This window comes from Tamandua tetradactyla, chromosome 12 (genome assembly GCF_023851605.1).
Source record: "Tamandua tetradactyla isolate mTamTet1 chromosome 12, mTamTet1.pri, whole genome shotgun sequence".
Classification (NCBI taxonomy): Eukaryota; Metazoa; Chordata; class Mammalia; order Pilosa; family Myrmecophagidae; genus Tamandua; species Tamandua tetradactyla.
The window spans coordinates 9476028-9501245 of record NC_135338.1 but is presented as its reverse complement, the minus strand read 5'-3'; the positions used below and the strand labels follow the sequence as shown (position 1 = coordinate 9501245).

Genomic DNA, 25218 nt, shown 5'->3' with positions numbered 1-25218 from the left:
TTCTGTGGATACTTAGCCACATTCCACTCCATCATTGAATGTGTAGTTTTCCACTGGGCTGTATGAAGAAATATTAAGCAAGTAAATATCTCAGCTTTTCCATGCGAATTTTGATAGCTGTCAAGGAAGATCTTTTCGAAATAAGTTGTGAGATAAAGTATTTCTTCTTGGTCTTAATGCCGGTAAAGACCATCCTATAATATCAGTTGGCATAATCAGGTAGCATATTGCACAAGTATTTTTTATCTTTTCTAACTTGATGTATCTCTTCCTAGTCAATGACAGAATTAAGATAATGAGAAATTTTTTAAACTGGATGAAAATGCCAATGGTTTGATCACCTAGAATTTGACTCTTTGCCAGAACTTGCTGATTTTCATCAGGAAAGCAATGAATGATGTGTTGGATATATATAGAAATCTGAACCAAAGGCAAACCAAAAAATGAATTAGGAATTCATCCTCCAGTTTCTCCTAAATTGGAACATTCCATCTCGCGGCTTTTCAGGATGTCCTAGTGTCTGGTGGATACCAAGAGAAGCCTTTAGTAATCTCTGGATTCATTCTTGGTGCAAATACCTGTTATAACCACCAGAACAGGGCACGACTGCCTTTGTCAGCAGCCTGTACAGCATAATGACCTATGCTTTTCTAATTTATTTAAGTTAAAGTATATGGAATTCATCAGCCTAGATATGGAGCCAGACCATGGCTCAAACTAAATGTCATTGAACCCAGGTGAAAGATTATGCTAATATGAAATACTTATTAATTTAAGAATATTGCACTTAACTGGTGTTTAAAAGTTATGAACATATAAAAACAGTTGATTACAGTTAATCGTCTGCAGGTGTGCCATGTGCCCATTGCGTGAACTCGAAGTTAGCTGAAGTTTGAGATACAGCCTTAAAGATTGGAAAGTTGGTATTCTCGTTTGAGATTTATGTGACTCGGTACAGGCAAAGTTTCTTCCTCTGGAAACTATTTCTTGATCTATAAAATTGAGAATAGTCAGACAATTTCACTCATCAAAATACCAATACTTATTAAAATGACAGACTTTTAAAAAGTTACTAAATCATTTGAATGTCACAGATAGTATTAATCTTAAAGTGACAGGAGACCTGAAGTGTAATCTAGCCCGTCCTCCCTCAGGAAGCACAGATCTCCTCTGGGCATTCTCTTTCTGAATTTTTCCTAGCTGGGTGAGCTGAGAAGGTGAAGCTTGCTCTGACTTGGGAAGGATGGCAAGTCCGGTACTGTGAATGTAGTACCTCAGATGACACACCACCCAATTTCAATAACTGTAACCCTCATAAGTTTTACATATGTGTACCTTAATCCTTCCCTAGGACTTTTATGTATTGATTTTGGTTCTGTCCGTTGGCACCATGCAGAAAAAAATAAAATAAAATTCTTCTTTCATATAAATAGCCCATTAGTTATTTAAAATCTATTACTGTAGCATCATTTCTCGGGCAAATTGTTCCAGTCCTTCCTTCTGACTGCATCCCATCTTTTTCTCTCTTCTGGTCCCTCTGTGTCTCTGCATCTGAGTGCTCTTTAGGACAAATGTGGTCTCCCTGTATTGATTAGAGGAGTTTTCTGGTCTCTAAGAAGGAGTGTGTAATGAGGCAGGCTGACGCTGGGCCAGGAAGTATGTGCTTGGCACAGTCCTGTGTTACTTTATTTGATCCATTTAACTTTGCAGGTCAGCCTGTTCTACAGTACACTAAGGAAACTAAGACTCGGGTGTTAGGTAAAAGTAAAAGTAACTTACCCAGGAAGCTGCAGAGCCATGTCTACTGTTCACTTTTATTATTTCTTTGCAGGATTGACTTATATTTGTATAGCCTTCCACACACCTGCTGTCCAGGTGTGAATTCCTTCACCCTGCAATTTGTAATTGATTTCTTCATATTATTCGGTTTTCTTCTTTGAATTAAAAAGTGTTCTGTGCTTTCTAGAAACATCTAAACTATACAGAAATGTAAAAAGAAAGCCCTTGCGGGCGGACCTCGGTGGCTCAGCAGGCAGAGTTCTCGCCTGCCATGCCGGAGACCGGATTCGATTCCCGGTGCTGCCCATACAGAAGAAAAAAGATAAAATAAAGCCCTTGCCCATCCCCGGTAGGTGTGATATGTGATTGCCTTTTCTTTTTTTTTTTTTTTTTTTTTTTTGCATGGGCAGGCTCTAGGAATTGAACCCAGGTCTCCAGCATGGCAGGCAAGAATTAAAACGCCCTGTGATTGCCTTTTTACTTTCTTGCTCCACCATCTACTTTCTGTACCTAAACAAAATGGAGATAGGAATGTGTTACCTGCCTTGTTGTAAGGAGCAAATGTGTAAATATATATAAAGCGCATATAGAATAGTGTCTGCTATATAGTTAGAGCTCAAATCTTGGTTTCTCCAATATACAGAAGCACACAAACATATATATATAATCATGTGTATTTATAAATAAACACGTATGTAGAGTTTTTTTTTTAACAAGAATGAGAATAGTCGGTCTGTGTAATATCCTCAACCTACTTTGATCACACCAAATTTATCATGGACATTCTCCAATATCATTAAGTCCAAATCCACTAATTTTTTTTGTTTTACAGCTGCAAAATATACTGTATTAATTTAACTTATATAGCTTATCCCTTATTGATGAATATTTAGGTTGTCTCCATGCTATTATGAATAATGGTTTAGGGAACAATTTGTACATCTTTGATTACTCATGAGAATTGATTGCTTGAATTTACACGTAGAAATTTACGTTTTTCTTTAAAAAAAAGTTTCATCTTGTTAGATGTGGCCCGTTTTAGTAATGTATTGTTGTTAGATAGATTTTGACCCTGTCACCTAATGGATTCGCTAACTCTGTTTTTTTTATTTTTATATTGTGATCAACCTACATTCCTTGACATCTTGAAAACTGTGATTAAAAAGTTTGTATTCACCAGAGTTTAAGGTAGAATTCTGCAGTTGCAGATAACAGGGATCCTGTTGGTTTGAAACTTATCTTTTAGGTATAATCATTTCAGCAGGTATAAAAATATGCTTAAGGTAGTTATCTTATAACCAAATTAATTCATTATACATATAAAAATGTGATAATAGACCTTGTTAGATACCTCCATGAAATCTTAAAAGAGTAGTCACTTAGTGAGTAGTATTTTCCTACCCAGTGTGTAAGGATGACACTGCACTCTATATTTGGGGAAACTTGAAATATAAACAGCAGATGTCTGTAGTTGGGAAAATGTCTGAAAAATGTCTAAAAAGGCCCAGTTTTATTGCCAATATATATATATATATATATATATATATATATATATATATATATATATATATATAAGTACTGTTCTGATACCACTGAGTTAACTGCAACATAACTGGCACCAGTGTTGGCTCTTCATTTTGGAATTTTTAGCAAGATTAGCTTTGCTATAATCAATTAAAGTATATTTCAGAATATTGGGTTGATTAAAACCATTAAAAGTAGTTGTAGAAATGTAAAATGGAGTGCAAACATTTTTAGTGCATACTATGCAAATTTTTATTACGCAGTTAACATGTCATCTGAGCCATCTACATGACTTCACTGAATATGGTAAACAATGAGACCATTAGGTTAATGAAAATTTTAACTTATTCTTTGAATTTTTAAGATCTCAGAGGTAAGAACAACCACATGCATCACCTCATTTGAACCTCTCAAGAACTCTGAAGTGCCAGAATGCAGATCACTATTCCCCTTTTTTAGCTGAAAGCATTGAAATGCAGAGAAATTAAATAACTGCCCAGAAAAAGGAGTGATTCATTCTGATCAGGAGAGTCATGGAAGGTTTCACAGAAAAGGTGACCTTTAAAAAGGCAGGGCTTAACATTTCCTTAAGGAGTGAATGTGAAAAGGCTCATCCAGGCTGAGCACTGAGCCAAGGTGGAGAGACATGAAAGAACCAGGAAGATTTGGAAAGTAGAGGGAAATCATCGTGAAGCCAGACTACCCTAGGAGTTCTCAAATAAATCAAGACGTCACCCAAGGGCTGGCGCCGTGCGAGTTCTTGACTCAGTCTCAGGGAAGAATTCCAGGACTAGTCACTGTGTACAGCAGAATAATTGAATAAGCTGAATTCCAAAGAGCCCTGGGAGTTCTCAGCTGGATGCTGGAGAGCCACAGGAATTCTCAGAGAAGTCTAGACCCCGAGTAGGGGCTGACACTGTATAGGTTCTTGACTCAGCCACAGGAAAAACCTTGAGAACTAGTCGGTGTGTGTAGCTAAAGAATCACCAGTGTGTACAGCTCAAAACTTTAACACTTAGCAAAGGTACACGCTCGAAGATGAGTGTATTCTCATTCTCCAAAGAGAATGCAGGCATTCTCCAAAGGAGGAGAAGCAATTTGAGGTCGGGATTCCTGCATTATAAGGACTTGGAGGGGCCCTTCCCTCTCTGGCTATGCTAATAAGGGATTGATGAGCCCCAGTTCGTCATTGGTTCTTTTCAGGTGCCGACATGGGTGAGGGCTAGACGTATGGGCTGGGTTGTGGGGGCTAAGTGGGTGAGTGCCAAAAGGAGCTTTTTGTTATGGGGTTTAGGGTCACTTCCCCTCCCCTCTTCTCTATCCATCCTGCCTAAGTTGTGGCTGGGACATGTTGGGAGATGGGTCCGAAGGGGCTGTGTGAAGCCAGAATGCCAAGCTGAGGAATTTAAGCAGGAATCTGTGACAGTGGGGAGCCAATTGAGAGAATCAGAGACAGGGGAATGATTCTAACGGGGTTAGATTCAGAGTGGAGACGCAAGAGTATTGTTGCTGCTGCTTATTATTCCCAGACACAGTTGAAGCTTGAAATCCACAGACGTTTCTTGAGGTACAGTGGTGAAGGTCAGCGTGCTGACTGTGCTTACCACGCCACTTTGTAAGAGGACGTCAGTTTTCCTCTGAGCCAATACTTGACAAATATGGTAACTGCCAATCAAAAAACAAAGTGCCCAGTCTTCTCTCCAGTTTTTGGCTGGACTACTGTAGGATAATTATTTGTGCATATGATAATTATTTGTGCTTCTAGTGGGCCTTTTACACTGAAGTTTTAGTACCTTTATCAGTTAAGCCCTGGCTTGTAGAACTATGACATGGCCAGGGAGATGGATTATTTAGTACTCAGAAATATGTACTGGTTTCAGAAGAGTGATATGGGTATCTGTTACTTTCCAGAAATTTGTGAGTGGAAATTCTAAGCCTCAGGAATTAAAGTCCACTAAAATTCAAACAGTTTTAAACTCTATATGCCAGGCACCTTGCGGGTGGGAGGAAAGAAAAGTAAGCACGAATTTGTTGGGCTGTTAATTGTCCTCTGTTTTGTTTAGTTTAGTTTACAGGTGTTACATAATTGTCTCCTCCCAGTTATTGTTATTATACAAGTCCTGTCTCATTCACCATGGACACCCTCCCCCCTCCTCTGAGATACCCCACTCCTTCTCTCTGTCTAAATCCTAATACCTTGAACATCAGTTTAGTGCCACTTGCTCTTGGAATCCTTTGCCAACTCTTCCAAGCCACAGTCTGTTCAGATCAACAAATATTTATGGAGCCTGTGTGAAATGTGAGTAACTAGGGGACAAGAACCGTGCCTAACTTAGTCTTCATGTTCCCAGTACTGAGCATGGGACGAGGCTCAAAGCAGGGGCTCCATCCCTGTCTGTAAGAAAGTAAAGGGCAAACGTCTCCTTGAGGAGACAATACCTGGGCACACACCAAGAGTTAAAAAGCATTTTGGAGGTGGTGCAGTGGTGGCTCAGTGGCAGAGTTCTTGCCTGCCATGCTGGAGACCTGGGTTCGATTCCCAGAGCCTCCCTGTGCCAAAACACACAAACAAAAACTCTGCAAGGGTGCACGGGTGGTTCAGTGGTAGAATGCCTGCCTTCCCTGCGGGAGACCCAGGTTCGATTCCCGGACCATGCACCCAAAAAATAAATAAAATTAAAATAAAAAGCCTTTTGGCCACATGTGGGTGACAGAATCTGTGGTCTGTGTGTTCAGTTCTGTGAGAATTCGCGGAGGGCGGAGATCGAAGGATGGGGGGGAGGAATGTGCTCCTTCCTGCTGTGCCCCATTGGAATGTGCCCATCGACCCCGCTGCTGTGCCGCCTTCTGTTGGCCATCAGCTGCTCTGAGTCCTGTGAGGAGATGCATCTGTAAGATTTTTTTTTTACAATTAGAACAGTAAGTTTCTGCAGGTTTACAGAAAAGATTATGCAGAAAATACAGAGTTCCCATATACCTGCCATTAATTAACACCTTGCATTAGTGTGGTATATTTATTGCAATTGATGAAAGAATGTTATTATAATATTACAGTCTTGATGCCTATTAAATGCTTTTGAGACAGGGAAAGCATTTCTGGGAGGATTCTCTGATTTATACCAACAGACTAAGTTCTATACCTAGTATAAAATATCTTTCGACTAGTGTTAATACCTTCTAACCACATGCAGTCTCATATCTGTCCTGTAATTCCATAAAGGACCTAAATTCATTGGCTTCTCGTCATTTCTCTCGCTTGGTCTCTCTCCTCCAGCTGATAGTATTGATTACCTCTATTTTTTTGTAACTCATTCTCAGAAATTTGGCATGCACGATGCCCTACTTTCCTGGTTTGGGTTCCCTCTGGTGTTTCTTATTGCTCCTCCTTTAATGCTAGAAAGAGTTTCTGATAGGTAACTGCAATACATGATCTTCAAAATGATTCTCAGTCATATTTTTAGCTAGAGGTCCTTATTTTTAGGTAAAGTATCCAAGCAGAGGAATTTATACATGTAGATTGCTAATCTAATTAAATTTGCCACATAAATATATTGGTTGAAGAGTGCTGACTTTCTTTGTACCATAAATGAGGCTTGTGTGCTCTGGTCACGTAGATTTACTCTAGAAAGTTGTTTTGGTAGGTGATGTGTTGAGGGTTGACCATTCAACACAGGCTTCATCCACTAGCAATACATTTAATTTATTGGTTGAATTTATATACTGTCTCCAAAAACATTTAGAGGCTGAGCAGGTTTATTCTAAGCAGAAGTTTTCAGGCAGAGTCTGAAAGCAAAGCTGTCTTTCCATTTGTCTTCCTTTAGCTAGATAACAAGAATAATGATACAGCATGGATCCTTGTCCTTTTTAGCTGCAATTCTAGTAGTTCGTTCCATAGCATCATCCAAGGAATAAACATTGTGTTGTTATTCACTGCATGGAAAGACCTTTTAATCAATAGTAATAATCTTATTGACTTAGTAACCAAATCAGATCTGTATCCCCTGTGTTTTCACTATTAAGCCATTTTACCTTTCCTATTGATTTTTTTATTATGTGCAAAAAGGTTATCTACAGATTTTTCGTGTCAGATTATTTCCTCTGAGGTGTCCTTTACCCTGTACTCCTGCCTTTCAGCCCTTAAATTTCTCAAGGAAGGGGATAATAAAGATAATTATTCACCATAGATAGAATGTGTTCTTGCAATATAAAATCTGCTTTTACCCAATTTGTGAGGTTTTGCTAACATGCCCAAGGATTCGCAATTAGTGGTGTAAGGATTGAGCCTCAGACTAATTGTCTTAGGCCTGATCTTTTTTCCACAGATAAGGTATGTCCCAGTCTGTCATTGTGGCCTCATCGTCTTCTGTCAAAATATCATTTCCTTGAGTGTTTTGGATCACAACCTCACCAAAGATAGCCAGAATGTAGAAGTTTGATATAGAATATCCACAGAAGAAGTCATTTTTTTGTATGATCTGTTTAATCCTTCTTTTTTCTTTTTCAGTTATCTGTTATATCTGAGATTGCTCAAAAGGTTCTCCACTGTGTTAGGTCCTCTGATTTGTTCACTTAAAGATTTCATAATTAGCAACCCAAGATTTCTTTCCTTACCCCCAAATTCTTTTAAGTACACCGCAAACAAACAAACATTTAGTGAACATGCAAGAAGTCATGACTCAGGATTTTCATTAGCCCTTATTGAAGAAACTACCAGAAGACAAACTTGAGCCAAAGAAGAGGTGAACGGAGAGCATATGGCAAAGGGACTGGCAGCTAAGCACTGGATTTAATTCAAGTGATTGCTTCAGAGTAGAACGTAAATGTTATAAATTCGGCAATATGGAAATAACAGAACTAATAAATGGTGGAAAAAGAAGGGAGGTAAAAAGATGAGCAGTGGTGTATACATGCTAATATTCTCCGATTTTACAGATAGGAGGGAAAAAAATCATTTTAAACATGTTTAAAAGTTAAAAAAAATTGCAATAAATATTATGAAATCAATTAAACGTGGATGGAGAATGGTAGAAATTGAAAATACTTTCATTCATCATTGCTTTTATTAGAGTCAGTGGGTGTGACCATATTTTTACAGTTGTGTATATACAAGTAACCACAGAATATAAATACAAAACCTTTGGAGTAATCGTATTAAAAGCTAGGGCAAAGTGGGTGATGCGACAGAGGCTCAGTGGCAGAATTCTCGCCTGCCATGCCGGAGACCCGGGTTCGAGTCTGGATACCTGCCCGTGTGAAAAAAAAAAAAGATAAGGCAAAGTAAGCACAGAGTAAGCACAGATTATAACATGGAAGATTTTTTAAAATGCATTTGAAGCCAGAAATTGAAATAAAAGAAAATGCCATTTAAAATAGCATCGAAAATATGAAATGCTTAGGGATAAATCTTACAAAAGCTGTGTAAGACCAGTGAATTGAAAACTGTAAAACATTGCTGAGAAAAATTAAAGACCTAAATAAGTAGAGAGGTATACCGTGTTTATGGATCAAAAGGCTCAATACTGCTGTCAGTTCTCCCCACATGGATATGTAAATTCAGCACAATCCCAATTTAAGTTCCAGTAGGCTTTTTTGTGGAAACTGATAAGCTGATTCTAAGGTTTATTTGAGAATATAAGAATATAAGTAACCTAGAATGGCCAAGACAACTTTTAGAAAAGAGACCTGGGCGGGCCACAGTGGCTCAGCAGGTAAGAATGCTTGCCTGCCAAGCCCGAGGACCCGGGTTCGATTTCCGGTGCCTGCCCATGTTAAAAAAAAAAAAAAGAAAGAAAAGAAAGGAGACCTGACTCAGAGGGCTCAGTATGACTTCAGTACTTTTGTAAAGACAGTGTCCATTGGCGTAAAGACAAATGAATAGATCAGCAGAATAGAGAGTCCAGAAATAGACCCACACATATATGGCTGTCTGATTTTTGACAAAGGTGCAAATGAATTCAATTCAGAAAGATAGCCTTTTAAACAGTTAGTGCTAGACCATTTGGATACCATATGCTTTGATCCGTATGTTTCACCATGTACAAAAATTAGCTCAAAATGGATCATGGACCTAAATATAAAACTTCTATTTAAAAAATGGAAAAGTCTTTGTGACTTTGGGTCAGGCAAAGATTTCTTAAATACCAAGCCAAAAGCATGATCCATAAAACAACAGATTGATAAATTGCATGTCATCAAAATTTAAGATCATCTGCTCTTCGAAAAACACTACTCAGAGAATGAAAAGACAAGCCAGTGCCTGGGAGAAAATATTTGCATATCGTATATCTGATAAAGGATTTGGAATCAGAATATATATCACAAAATTCAATAATAAGAAAATAAACAACCCATTTTTTGTAGAAATGAGAAGATTTGGACACTTCATCGAAGGAGATATACACCCGGCCGATTTGGCAATGAAAAGATTCTTAATTCATCAGTCATTAGGGAAACACAAATTAAAAGCACAACCGAGGAATTACTGCGCATCCGTGAAATAGCTAATATTAAAAAGACTAGCAGTACCGAGGATTGGCAGAATGTGTACCACCTGGAATGCATATTCACTGCTGATGCAAAATGGTAAACCAACTGGGAAAACAATGTGCGGTTTCTTAAAATGTTGAGTGTTCAGCTATTCTACGCTAGACATTTACCCGACTATTGAAGTTGAATCATGTCCCCCCACAAAAGGCATGTTCGCATCCTGACCCCTGGTCCTATTGTGTGAACCCATACATAAATAAGACCTTCGAAGTTATTATTCATTAAGGTATGCTCAAACCTTAATCAGGTGTGGCTGAGGTCCTTACAAGCAAAGGAAATCGGACACAGAAAGAGAAGTCATAGGAAGCAGTTAGAAACTGGAGGAAGTCAATGGAACCCAGAAGAGAAAGGAAAAGATGCTACCATGTGCATTGCCATGTGACAGAAAAGCCAAGGATTTCCTGTCTGCTGGCGAGCCAGAAGATACGGACTCTGAGAGTGCAAGCCTTATAGCCTTTGAAACTGTGAACCAATAAATTCATATTGTTAAACCAGCCCATTGTTATGGTGTTTATTTTAGCAGTCCTGAAGCTGAAACACCAACAGAAATGAAAACATTGTGTCCATACAAGCACATGTTTTTGTATGTGAAATCTAGAGCAGCTTTTTTTGTTGTTGTTCTACCAAAAACTGAAAATAACCCAGTGTCCATTAATAGGTGAATAAATAAATTGTGATGTATCCATACAATGTAATTCTACCCAGCAATTAAAAATAATCACCTACTGGTACACACAACATGGATGGATCTCAAAATAAGGATGATGTGCAAAAGAAGCCAGACAAAAAGAGTACATAAGATTCCATTTATATAAAATTCTAGGAAATATGAACTCGTCTATAGTAGCACAAAGAAAATCAGTGATTGCCTGGCTATAGGGAATGGGTTGGAAGGGAGGGATGAATTACAAAAGGGCAAGAAAAGGAAACTTAAGGTTATGGATATTTTTTGTATAGTTTGAGTATAAAAGATGGGTTCAGGTGTATGCATATGTCAAAATGTATCGTATTGTACATTTTTAAGTAAATGCACTTTCTTATGTTTTGGCTATATCTCACCAAAGCTGATTTTTAAAAAGATTATAGAAATAAAAAGTGTAGATATATCTTGTATCTGTCATGCCAATAAATGTGAATGTTCAAGACTTACTTTTCAAAGAATTGGATCATATAGGAAAATACAACTATAGGGCATATATAGGACACATCTAAAACAAAAAGTGAGTTATATTGAGGGTAAAATTATGGAGAAGAGCATACCAATGGAGTGCAAACAAACCAAAGAAAGCAGGGGTTGCAGTCCTGATATAAAAGAAGATTGAATTCAGAGTTAAAAAAAAAAAAAGGCTTAAACAAGTCAAAGAAAAGCTCTGTTTAATGAAAGGGGATGCAACCCAATGAAGATCTAACATTAATGAGTATTATATGTGAAATAACATTGCCTCAACCTCATTTAAAGAAAAAGAACTAGAAATATAAGGAAAAGTAAAAACAAACTAAAAACAGAGACAATACTTTTTGTACAAGCACCATGACTGTTCACACAAATGTTCAAGTAATATATTTAAACATAAAATGTAAAACCATAAATACACCAAAGTGGAAAAACTCTTTACTAAATCAAGGAGTGAGGAAGGCCTTTCAGTTATGAGATAAAATCCAGAAATCATAAAAGAAATACTGATACGTGTAGCTGTATAAACATCTAAAAAATCTGCATGGCAACAAAACACCTTAAGTAAAGTGAAAATGCAAATGAGTGGTAGAATTTGCAATTCATTTCACAGACAATGGGGTAACCTCTTTAATATATAAAGAGTGCCTGCAAATAAATAAGAAAAAGAACAACAACCCAAAAGAGTAATGGGCAAAGGAAATAAATAGTTCATTGTAAAGAAAAGGAAATATATTTTAAGCATTTTTAAACATGCTCAGTCTCATTCTAAAAATCAAAGTGACAGCTAAAAGCACAATGAGATAGCATTTTCACCTGTCAGGTGATAGAGAACATGACATTTAATCACTCCCTGTGTTGGTAAGGGTATGGGGGAAAACACTGTCACATAGTTCAGGTGAGAATGTAAATTGGTATAACTTCTATGGAAAGTAGCTTGCCATTAACTTTAAAAATTAAAAGTGTACAAACCATTTAATCTATCAATTTCATTCTAGGAATTTATCCTACAAATATATCCCCCTATATGCAGAATTAATACACGGATATTTATTGCAGCATTGCTTGTAAAATTTTTAAAAAATTTTTTATGTCCATGAGAACGAAATTTAAGTAAATCAGGTTACGTCCCTACATCAAAAATGAGCTACCTGATATAGACCATTCTACAAATTATTATATTAAGTGAGAGAAGCAGTGGACAAAGCCATGTGTGTAGTATGCTGTTATTTCTTATACATATACCAGGCCAGTCCATGCAGAGATTTTTCTGTGGACTGATACAGAAGACACGGGTAATGTGGCTCTCTCTGTGATGGAGCACTGGAATTGGAAAGAACGTGCTCTCCGTTGCTAACATTTGGTGCTTTGTACATGTATCACCTTATTTAAAATATTCTTTCACTGACAGACAAGCAAGAACCTAGAGGGTACTCTAAAATTAAGTTTTAAATTATCTGGTAGAGATTATGAATGTAATAGTAGTAAAAACCACTAACAGCAGTAATTATTATGTGCTGGGTACTATACTGTGGGTACTTTAGAAAGATCACCTGAGTTTTTAAACCACTCATCAAGGTAGTTGTACTTTACAGGTTAGGAAATAGATTCAGAAGATGACTCAAGGACATTCAGATTACAAGGGGCTTTTAAAAGTTCAGTTTAATGGGCTAAAGGAATAACATTCAATCTTTACTAGAATCATGTACGAATGACGTGGTGTGCTTGCAGGTAGGCATGTTAAGAACTAATTGCCTTGTACTTCCAAGGGAAAATGTCCATTGTCTTACTCAAAATCTTGAATAGTAGAGTTGTAGTTTGCGTGATTCTGTAGGTTCAACATCTTGAAAATAATAACTGCCAAGACAAATGTTGCTTTTTGAGAGTAAATATTTTCATGTTTCTATGAAACCAGGATGTGGGCTTATTGAACTGGTTGTTCTCCATGGAGAAAATGAGATTCTTTAGCAGATGGACAAATCTTAAATCTAGGCCAAGTTAAAAAAAAAAATCCAAATAAAATGAGGAAAAAAATTGAAAACATCCCTGTCCCCACCCCACCCCCAGCATCTTTTAAATGAGGACTTTCTTGCTGCCATTACTATAAATAATCAATTGAGTTCTGTATTTTGTTTTATTTCAGGTATGGGTAAATTTCAATTCTTTTATTCTTCATTGCTCAAGGGATGCCTTTGACAGCAGATAAACTGACCTACATATTAAAATAATTATATGGCAGGTCTTTGAGTATCTTAGTATAAAATCAATTTATGTCAGATTCAATTTATAGTATCTGGAAGCTTGCCTGCTCATGGCAACAAATTAGGGCTTGCTTTTGCTACTGATTCACTGGAACACACAATTTATGGTGGATGTCTGTGTATTTTTTTTCTCCGGTGCTCTTTAGAAACAGTTAAGGAATACCTTGTTTTGCACAGTATATGCATTATTAAAATCTGTAAACAGAATTGTTGAACAATGAATTTTATTTTCTCAACTTAGTCATTTGCAGGATACTTTGCTTTTGTTTCTGATTCACATTTATTAGAAGTCCTACTTTGAATTACCTTTGTTTCCTTTCGCCACAGTGGGAAACAGTTTATATTATGCAAGTACTTAAATATTTATAGTAGTAAATATAAGATGTCACAGCAGACAGATCCTCACACATCCTTTAAAGCAATATGTGTTGACTAATTAAATGTCTCCCTGCAAAGTCTACCAACTCTTTTTCTTATTTGAGACTACAATTAGATTTTCACTCTCTGTCTTAAGGTATGTAGCAATGGGAAATTCCATCATTGTTCTAATTTTCACTGAAACACTTGGCATTTCAAAAGAATACTGCCTCCTCTTAATTTCTCCCTATCCGCCTTCTTGCTTGTGTTGAGAACCATAAAATGTGCAAAAGTAGATGCACTGCTGTTTTGTAGAACTTGTTCGTCTGGTACAACACTTAAACCAAGGTGACCTGGAAACAAATGTGGCCTTGCTTGAGGGGCCAGACCTTGGGGCGGCCAGCAGTTCTGAGATGGGTGAGATTCCCGAGCATTCCCTTGCACTGCCGGGCTGTGAAGCTTTAGGAACTATGCCCTTTCCTCAACCCCGCATGCTTTGTTGGGAGCTGACATGCAGCATTAGTGTTGGAGAAATGTCTGCAGGGTCTGCATTAGAGTCTGTTCTTTATAAGCCGAGACCAAAAGGGGCTAGAAATTTAAAGTCATTTATGATGCTCTGGTCGGTAATGCAGACAAGTTTATGTGTATAAATATGGGTCCTCGTCACAGAAGTCCTATGAGGGAAAACTCCACTTCCCCCTATTTTTCAAAATAGTTGAGACTAAAAAAGGAGATAACACGTTCAGTTAGTTTCCCAGGTTCTAAAGCACAAGATAGCAGTCCATGTAAACTTGGCTTTCTCTTGTCCAGTACTCTCTGATTAACTGGGTAAACCATAGGAGTGGCGAAGTGTCTCTGACCTCAGACAGCCGTGACCTTCCTGGGGATACGAGACCAGAACTTGTCCAGATAATGGAACCAAGGCTCAGAGTGCTAAAATAATAACACTTGCCCAGAGTCCCCCAGCCAGAAGATGGTGGGGAAGGAATTCAAACCCAGCCCAATCTGTACTATTCATCACACAATATACTGTTTGAATTGAAGGCTAAGTGGGAGAATTCTTGGGGACAGGTCTTTGCAGCACAAGCATGGCCTTGCCCTCTCCACCTGCAGCCCTGACATTATTGGGGCCAGGTGATCTCTTATGACTTGGTCTATCAAGTCCAGCTTCATCGTAATTAGAAATGACCCCAAATTAGAAACATGTTCTTCCTCAAATGTTCTTTCCCTCTCTGGCATCTGTGTTTGCTCGACCGATCTCCCGCGTCTGGCTCAGCCCCTGTCCAAGCACTATGCATGCAGTAGGTTCTCTGCCAATGTTTGTTGACTGGCACAGGGAGTGAGCTGATCCCAGACCGGAGCAGGAGTGGCCCAATGCCAAGTTCAAAGCCATTGCCTCTACCAAATACACTTGTCATTTTGATTTGCTGTGAAGTGCCGTTGATTGTTATGAAATCCAAGTAAGCACTTTGTGACTGTCTCAGAGTAGCCATGGTTCAGGTACTTTTTAGAAATATGACTCCTTGGAAAGATAGAATATTTGAAAGAGGGTGTTCATGCAGAGTGAATTCTGAATTCCTTGAGCCACCTCTTCTCATTGGAAATAGCACTCATACATATTTTAGACATCAATTGACAAGGATGGCAGAGACCTCATCTTCCCTGTAGCAATTTCCAACAGACTGATTGAGGATTTATTGCCTAATTATACTTGTCAGCCTGACATAAAAGTCATTAGTTCTGGAAAAACATGTTTGTCATGCAGGGTTATCTCTAATTAATACAGTCAATATCTAGCATGTATTTAAAGCCAAATGGAATAGTAATCCCCAAAGCATATGTTATAGACTAGGAGGAGCTGATGGTAAACCCCTTGGGTAAGAAGCAGTATGATAAATCCAAGTTACCCCCCCCCCCAAGTACTTTGTATTTAAGGAAAGAGAATGTCATGTTATGCATTGTACTCACTGCTTTGAATACAGTGAATTCAGTGAGTCTCACTTTGACTCTCCTAGTTGAAGATTTACAAAGTTAACAACGGTGAGAATCTGTGAGGTTACATGACTTTATTGTAGTGGGTGAGTATCTGAAAAGGATTCAAACCTGGTCCTATGTATTGTTTTCCCAGTATCAAAATCCATTGGCCAAGTGGACTCTCCAGTGTCCACTTGTGGTCTTATTCTCCTTTCTCATAGTCCATGTAGCTCAGCAGAATAAACTAGTCAATCATATGAGAGAGCCAATTTGAATGGCCATTGTCTCTCTTCTGTCCGTTGTTCATGTATTGAATTATCAGTGGTTTTACTGTGGGGCCGTGCAGTTATAGATGCCTGACAGTGATTTCATTGAGCAGCTATTATATGCCCTATGAATACCTTGCCTAACCCTTAGTACCCCCGTCCACTGCTCCAGCATCACAATGTGTACAGCAGTTGGGATGCCAACATCACTAAGCAGCCATTTGCAGGATGTTGCACAGATCACAGCAAGCTCATTCAGACCTACCCCATAATAGATTCCATTATATGTTTTCCCATGCTAATTAAAATGTTGGTTCTTCAGCAAATAGTCTGTCACAGAATGCTTTTATTTAGTAGCCAGAATGGCTGTGAGAGGTCAGTATAGTTATTTTTCCAATTTCATCAGGTCCTTTCTGCAGAAATCATTTTGTCTGGCTACTTGTTTAAATTGTATAATGGGTTGAAACATTAAATTAAAAATCAGAAGTAACAGTTACGGCGGCTGAAAACAATCTTGCCTAAAATGTGGAGAATAATTGGTAGGGACCCCTTATTTACAACCGTGCCTTCTGAAAGAGTGCTGAGTTGTCAACATCATTTAAATCTCATATTGACAGCACAAGCTTATATTACACTTTTTGGAACCCAGAAGACAAAGAGATCACTCACAACCTAAGTAGAGTGCACAGGACATTTCTTAGGACTGTGTCCATCAGGTGGGCTGTCACAGCATCTGTAGCTTCTTCCTAAAGAACAGATGCTGTGGGCATGGCAGAGTGAGGACAGAGGGCTCAGCCGTGGGACACAACCAGCCTCCTGTGCTCTTTTGTTGGGAACTGAAGGAGGTGGGCAGTACAGAGTATCTTAGAGTACCACTGCATTTAGGTACATGGTGCAAAGCTGACCATATCTTAAAATGGTTATGAAACATTTCAACTTTTAAAAATGAGATGATAAAGTAATGTATGTGACACTTCATAGCAGCTCTGTGCCAATGTGGGATTTATCTGAAAAAGATTCCTTCATGTTTATAAGCCACACTAGGTCTCTAGCCCTCTCTTTGGAGAAGTAAAAAAACACTGGTTGCATCTACCAATGGAGAGAATGATACAGGGTACTGCTGCTTCCACAAATGCAGTCATTTGATTTAGTTTGGGCTCCTTTGTGGCCCAGAAGCAGCAACTACAGGTCTAAAATAGTTGGCTTCCTCAGGACATTCAGACAAGGCTTATTAAACTCTTCTGAGTTGTTTGGGTTTAGGAAAGATACAGTAATAGAAAAGTAGGTATAAGCTTGAAGAAAAAAGAAATCCATTTCTGAATCTGAAATTCAGATTCTCATACCCCCCCCACACACACACAATACCCCCCACAAGTATTGCACTCCATTTCTGATGAGGAGACTCTAGTAAGTCATGCTTATTGGTATATGTAACACATGTGGTTTGCCATAGTTTGGCTTCATAACTTCTAACATAGCTAGTTATTTTCTTCTCTTGCCTTCCTGTGATCCCCTCTATTCCTGCTCCAGTTGTGTAAGGACTAAAAAATGTCCGTGTGACACACTTGGTGGCTTTTGCCTCCTCTGAGGATGCTTTGAACAGTTTAAAAATTCCTTGAATCTATTAGTCTGCAAATATTCATTTTAAATATTAATGAGAAATTGTCTTCTCAGTCATTGACAAGCGAAGATAATCACATTGAGAATATTTGCTGTAACCAGAGACAACCTCTTAGCATGCATTCAGGAACACTTTAAATTTCTATTAAAACACAGCCCCTGCTCTTTGTGAAGGCACTGCACCACCTCTCGTGGCCGTAGGTATAGGTAAAGTGCATGCACAAATAACCATAATCTCTTATACAATAAGTCACATAAAATAGAAAAAATGCTCTGGAATCAACAAGCCTTGAAAACTGATTGCTCTAGTTGTCTTTTGCGGGCAGGCCACAGTGCCTCAGTGGCAGAATTCTCTAGTTGTCTTTTGCTGTGTAGCCACCTACCCCAAAACTGCCCAGCTGAGCCCTTCCTGGGCAGTTCATCCCGGATCTACACAGTGAATGCCCGAGCAGTTGGAACTGGAGCATCCACTTCCAGGCTTGCTCCTTCCCTTACAAATCTGCGTTGTGCCACCCCTTGGGCTTCTTGTCCCCACAAGGCATCTTATCCCCTAGGGCCTCTCCACGTGGCTTGGGTTTTTTGTAGCATGGTGGCTCGGGGAAGCCAGGCTTCCAGTGTCAAGTCAGAGTGGGTATTACCAGGGAAGCAAGTAGAAACCGCAAGGCTACAAGGGCTTCTTCTCATCTTGCATTGGAAGTCATGTCACGTCCACTGCATACTCTTAAGTCAAATGAAGGGGAATTGGATTCCACTTAATAATCTCCAAAGCAGACTGTTATGGGCTACAAAGGAGCTGATTCCAGAACTCCTTTGGTGGACGAATCTGTTTTGTAAGTACTGGTTGCCCAACCCCAGTTTATATTTGAGGAGAAAAAGTGAAATGTTAGGTGTTGTTTCTTGGGCTTCGTATCTGCTTTTTTGCATTTGTACAGTGAAATCAGTGAGCCTAGCTTTGACTCGCTATCAGATTACTTATGAGGGTAATAACCCTGACTGTGTTGGGACAGCAGTGGTGAGAGAGGGTTCAGAAAGGACTCGAAGCTTACAAGGAGTGGCTGGGAATATGTGCCATTCAGTGACGTAGGAAACCCAGGAGGAGAGAAAGTGTGGGCCAAACAGTAGGGATGTTTTAGACTCTGAGTAACAGGGTACCTAACCAAAAGCAGCCTCGAACCCTCATTTTCCTCATGGAAGGCATCTGGAGGCAGGGAGTTCCAGGTTTGAATCAGCAGCTCAGAGAAGCCGGGTTCTCAGTCAGCTTCCCTGAGAGTCTTTTGACCTTCTTCTCATCCGTCTGGTTCCAGCCCCCTTTTTTTGTGACGGGGGAGGAAGGAGTCTCTCCCTGTTTCTCCCTACAGCAGATTTCTCCTAAATCCCATTGGCCAGGATTGGGTTACACGTCCATGTGCTAAATTAAGAGGAGAAAGGGAAAGCTGGTATTGGCCTTGTCAGGGTTTTTCATGGGAAGCCAGCTCAGAGGGAGAAGGGCATTGCAGGCACTCAACCATGTCTACCACAATGATAAATTCCGTTTTCTCTTCCTAAATAGTTGATAGGGCTCACTTAGCAACTTATAGAAATTCAATTAAAAGGGTTAAATCATAGCTATAATAAATTAGCATTTTCTAGAAGCTGGTAAGTTTCCCAGTGGGTTTTTTTTTCCTTTGTGATTGAAAGCTTGCCTCTACTGCTTCCTAACAAATGAAAGATTTAATTACTTCCCTTTACTTTTAAAATTTAAATGAAAGCTCTTTGACTGTCATAAAGACATGGATCCTGATTATGCATGTTGTAGGATTGCCTTTTTGGGTATAACTGTATATTATATGTTTATATGAGCGCCTTTATGGTTGTACATGTGGGTGTTTAAGAAGAAGAAAATTCTGTAAACTATAAACCATATTTGTTTTGGAGTCTGGAGAATCAGAGAACTTCCCTACATTTAGTTTAATCTGAACCAGAAGGCAGAGAATGGCTGAGCTAAACTGAACCTGTAAAAAAAAGTAGGATAGAAGTAAGAAAATCAGCTTCTCAGCTAAGGAGAAAATGACCTGGCTCAGAGAGGGCCTGGTTTGAATATCTGGGATTGCAAAGTAAAGGCTTAACTTCTTAAACTGGACAAAGTTGGAATCCTTTATTCTGTGTAACTGTAATTCTCTAAGTGTATGTTTTTAGCCTGAAAAAAAATCATGCTTTACTAAAAGTGGCTTTTATAGACTCAAAACATTTATTTGAGCTGAGAGTGCCACTGTTGGAACCTTTGCTAAGTAGAGGAGGAAAAGGAAGACCCAAGGAAAGAAGAGCTAAATATCTTCTTGCATTCATGAATGAATGAATGTATGCGGAGCTGAGAAGTAAGAAAAAATAAGTCCAGAGGTGCTCACAGAGTCAGGATAGCAGGATTTGCAGTGTCTTACAAGCAAAGCAAATTTAGGGAATCAGTATTGTCTACTGGACAGTCTGGTTGGAATAGTTTCTTTTACTCATCTCAAGGGCTTATTTCCAAATTTGAGTCAGTTGTAAAATCAGGGCATTATGTTACAATGATTGTGCTTAAGATAAATACTAGTGAATGCCAAGGGAAGGTCCTCCCTTACTCTATTTTCTGATATTTCAGAAAGTAATTTCAAACAACTTGATGCCTTGTGGATATGTTATTTCCAAAATACCTGAAATGACTGACTTAAGTCAATGAATCTGGAATTTCCTAGAAGTTGTATTTCTGAACATCTTATTTTAAATGTTGAAAAACTATTGTTGAAAATTGATATCATCTCATATTGATATCGTCGTGTTACGCATTAGCAGTCTTCTCTTTAAGACACAACAAAGAAAGCAAAAATTAATCTCAAGCTTAAACTCTCCCCTTGATTCCCTGCCCCACCACCACTGCCCCCTAGACTTGAATACTTGCAGGCAAGGTGATGTGAGCCCTAGTTTGTGGAATCCAGGGAATTCCTTCCCCCTCTCCATTTCTGAGGATTCCAGCGGTGGCTTTGGGTGTCCAGGTTTTGGCTTGCTGCCTTTTGCTTCACCTCTCATTCCTGACGTGAATTGTCTTCCTGGGCCAGCTGGTCACCATGCTTTGACCTCCCTATGGGTCACCACTACTCCCTACCTGGCTTAGTGTGAAAGAGGGAAATCACTGCTGGAAGTGACTCAGGCTTTCACAGGTGATTCCAAAGCTCAGCCACCCCTCCTGCAGGAGAGTGCAATATGGGCTGGCCCAGAGCCACTCGTAACCTTCTTGGGACTTGTCTCTCCCTGCAGAATCTCTCTTCCCTCTTCCTTGTCTGAAATCTTCCAAAACTTAGCCCATGGCTAGTACTTTCTTACTTAACCCAAAAGGCTCCATAAAGTGTTTTCCTATCCCGAAAGTATTCACCTTTCCCAACCCTGACTTTTCACATTTAGCAGCATTAAAAACTGACAGATGTCTGAAATGATAAATTTTCTTAAAATGGTTTCAGCATTCAAAGTGTCCTGGGTCAGACATTTATGACCTCAGAGCATCAGCACTTCTTCCTTGCTTTGGGGATTGGACAGGTCAGGGCCCACCCATAAGTCTTTGTGCCCTCCCCCTCTTTGCCATGGGTGTTACAAGGTGTTACAAGGATTTCCCTATAAATATCCCTATCCGTGTGTTACATAAGCTTATAGTTTGGGTCACAACAATATTTTTAGACTACCACAACTTGGAAGCACTGGGTCAAGGAGCATCTCAGGGCCTGTAGAATCATTGTGTCTGGTGCTTTATCGACGTGGTGTGGGAGTGTTGCTGGGGCGCTGGGTCCAGGGTGGTGCTAGGTCTCAGGGCAAAGGCAGGTGAGTTCCTGGGGCCTGGGTTTCCCAGCAGATTTGGAAGAAGTGTTTAAAGCCATTTTGTCGAGTAGAATACAGAATTCTGATAACTTTAAGGTCAAATATATTAAGCATGAAATTAATTAAAGCTTAATTAAATATTCTCCCAGGCATGAGTTCAGGAAACTCTCATCCAGGTAAGGCCACTTTGGTGGAAGTTTGAGAAACCGTCTATTTAAAAAGGAGAGACGTGTTACTCTTTAAAAGGTAATTCTGTGTTGGCGCACGTTAATGCAGATAGTTTGGTTTTGCAGATAGTTGGCAAACTACAGGCATTCTCATTCTATGTAATATGTGTGTAAGAAAGATATGTTAAAGCTGATATATTTGTAAACTGAATCACTTTTAAATAGAATAGGCAGTTTTTAAGGTACCCTGTAATAAGTTACTTACGTAAATAACTATTCCCTGATTAATGTTTTGTAAGTTAAGTTTAACAGAATTATTTTTCCTAAGTGGGTTTGTCACAACTGCAAAATAAACACCCTATCTTAAACTGGGAATAGTTCTCTATAAATTCGGCTTTCAAGAAATGGCATTTAGGGTGGGCCACGGTGGCTCAGCAGGCAGAGTTCTCACCTGTCATGCTGGAGACCTGGGTTCGATTCCTGGTGCCTGCCCATGCAAAAAAAAAAAGAGAGAGTGAAAGATATGGCATTTATATACCAATGCCTTTGAATTTATCTGACTTGACCCCATGGAAATCTGGGATTGCAATTTATGGAGTTGAGTAGTTTAAGAAGTAATTTTTATGCCTAACCATGTTAGAGATACAAAGTATTATTTCTAATACTTACATTTATCGCAGTGAAGCATGCATAATAAAACATTTCAATCCTGAAGATCCTCGGGGCAGATTATTAAATAACCATGAGATTAACCAGGCTAACTTCAGAGTTGATTTGGAATGTTGTACTGTTTGTTGCTCTATGCAATTATATTAGTCAAATATAAAGGTTCAGAGTACATTTTTATTAACATGCTGCATATGCCCAGCTACTTATAAATACTTTCTTGGTCTTCATAGCAGTGTTGTCATTCAATAAATATTTAATATAAAGTCTATTAAAATTTTATTCCTTGTGCTTAGTGTAAAAGAATGGAAATGAAGATAAATTGGGTTATAACAAAAAGGTTAAAATGTAATTGAAATAGATTGGAGTGCAGCTTAAACCAACATCTTTGTTAATTTTGAAGCATTAAAAATATGTGACTACAAATTAAGCTGGGATCAAATACATCATTATGGAGGAAGTAAGAAAAATGTCCACCTTAGTTAATTAATTTGGTAAATAGCTGGGTTATACAACGTCTGCATACAAAATTTAAATAAGATGTAGAACCGAGTGCAGGTATGATTATCACTGGCTAAAATATTTCATTATTATTATTATTACTATTTAGAAATCCTTATAAAACTTTTACAGATTTCCGATCATTTTTATTGTGGTTATTTGTTGATTAAAATATGCAGAATGTTTAATCTCACTGATTTGAATTATAATTATTTTCTTACGAATAAAGTATGTAAAAATGATCAATTGAAAATAATTCCTCTCTCAGTATTTTTACTAAAATCTTTACCACCCAGGAAAAATACTGTACTGAAATGTTATTGGCTTACCTACTGTAATATAAAATAAACTTTACAATTTTCAGTAAAGCACTATATTGGTCTAAAAATGAGATGACTGAATTAAGGTAATACGGCCAAAGTATATGGTTTGGGGGGAGATATAAAGAAGTCTTACAAACTAGTAAATTAATTTTGATTTTAATAAAATACCATCCACTTAGAATATATTGGCAATATATTTACAATCCAAAATTGTGAATATTGGCTCTTTGCGGTTCAGGGCACACAGCATTGTTAGAACAGTGCTGGCTTGGGTTGCTTTTGGCTGGTAGAGCGATGACTTTTAACTACAACCAGAATTGTGATAAGTTGTGGAAATGGAATTCTAATGAATTCTTAAATGTTTTTTATTTCATTATTAGGCTATCAGCTGCAAAGGTCAGCACAGTATATCCTACACTCTGTCAAGAAACCAGACTGTGGTGGTCGAGTACACGCATGATAAAGATACAGATATGTTTCAGGTAACGTCATTTTTTCAAACGGAAATTTTAACACGTTTTCCCCTCAGTTTTATGTTTAAATATGTAATCAACTTCCAAGTCAATAGTGATGGATGATGTCCGGGAGGAAAGAGATGAGGATATTATAAAAACTGTTTTTATTTGGTTTTTGAAAGACTAAGAAAAAGCAATTCTAAAATTGCAAAAAGAAATTGTTAAGGCTGCATTCTCAGAGCTCAGTGCATGAATAATAGAGATTAATAACAAGAATAAAAATGTTAAAACCCAACCACTTAAGAAGCCAACATGTTCAAAATGCTTCCTAAATAGCACTCGGATCTACGAGGACATCAAAACCACAATTATAGGCCTTCTCACCAATAAATATGAGAACATTATATAGCAGAATTCATGACATGTCACTGGTGTCAGACTGAGGAGAAACTATATAGCCTTAAGTGCTTTCATTATTAAAAAAAAATTGAATGAATGAATGAAAATCAAAAAACTAATTTACTGAAAAAGTTATTTTTAAAACATGACAGTCATTAAGAAAGTGCAGAGCAAATTTAAGGATAGTTTTAGTGGTATAAACTAGAAAGTCCAGAAATGCATCAAAACAAAGAAGAAAGGAAATAATTCTAAAAATCATCGATTAATGACTTTTTGAAAAAACAAGAAGATAATTTATAGATGTATCCAAGATTTTTAACTTTAAAACAGCAGAAAAGTAAAATTAAAATTAATACAAGGGGCAGGCCACGGTGGCTCAGCAGGCAGAGTTCTTGCCTGCCATGCTGGAGCCCCGGGTTCAATTCCTGGTGCTGCCCATGTGAAAAAAAAAACTAATACAGGAAGAAAGCAAACACAGCTTGGAAATAGATAAAGCTTTTCATTTCCATGAAATACTAAATAAATGACACTGATACAAATGTCAAAAAATATTAACCTATACTAACATGCCTATGCCAAAATAAGTGCTAAGAAAGTAAAGATTTAAATGTGAAAATGAAGGGACACAAGTCCTAGAGCAAAATGTAGGTGAGTTTTTATTCTTGGGGTGGGGAAGGATGAAACATATCAGCAAATAAAGAAATCTTGTGTAATAAACTGTTAATAGAGTTTACTTGACACATTCTAGCTTCTTTGTGTCAAAAAATAAGAAGGCAAACTAGGGAAATATATAGGTTACAAATCTAGCAGACAAAAGGAATATACCAATCATTTTTCCCACACTGGAAAAATGGACAAAAAACAAAATGTGTAATTCTGAAAAAAAAAAAAAAAAAAGAAAGAAAGGAAGAAATTTGGGGTTGGCCAATAAGTGCATAATATACGAATACAAAAAAATACCATAATAAAATATTCTTTGTTATGTGTTAATTGGATAATATTGAATAATATTGTGTTATAAAGCACTGTATGGAATTGGTTATTATTGATGAGACACGAATTGGTGTGGCATTTCTACAAGGCAGAATTGCAACATCACCAATGGTTTAAACAATTAGACTGTGACCCACTAATTCTCCCTTTAAGAATTGTTATGTGTGAATAATTAAGAACATGAACAAAACTTTGAGCACAAAGATGTTCATTACAGTGTTGTGTATACTAATTGAAAAACTGGAAATCGGTCTGCACGTCCAGCAGTAGGCGATGATTTACAGTAAGGTACATTCAAACACAAGACACCATGTAGCTACTAAATGAACAAAATGCCCATGATGAAGTAAGTGAAAGAGGCAAGTATGTGGTCCGTAATTTATTTTTTACA

The 25218-nt window shown here is 38.0% G+C and overlaps 1 protein-coding gene across 2 annotated transcripts in view; it reads left to right on the top strand.

Annotated features, from left to right (window-relative positions):
- The window catches only part of PELI2 (pellino E3 ubiquitin protein ligase family member 2), a 187437-nt gene that overhangs the window by 132993 nt on the left and 29226 nt on the right, over positions 1-25218 (top strand). For both annotated transcript variants that reach the window (XM_077122548.1, XM_077122549.1), the window contains one exon: positions 23361-23462. In XM_077122548.1, the coding sequence (XP_076978663.1) occupies positions 23361-23462 (102 nt within the window). The remainder of the gene's footprint in view (positions 1-23360; positions 23463-25218) is intronic.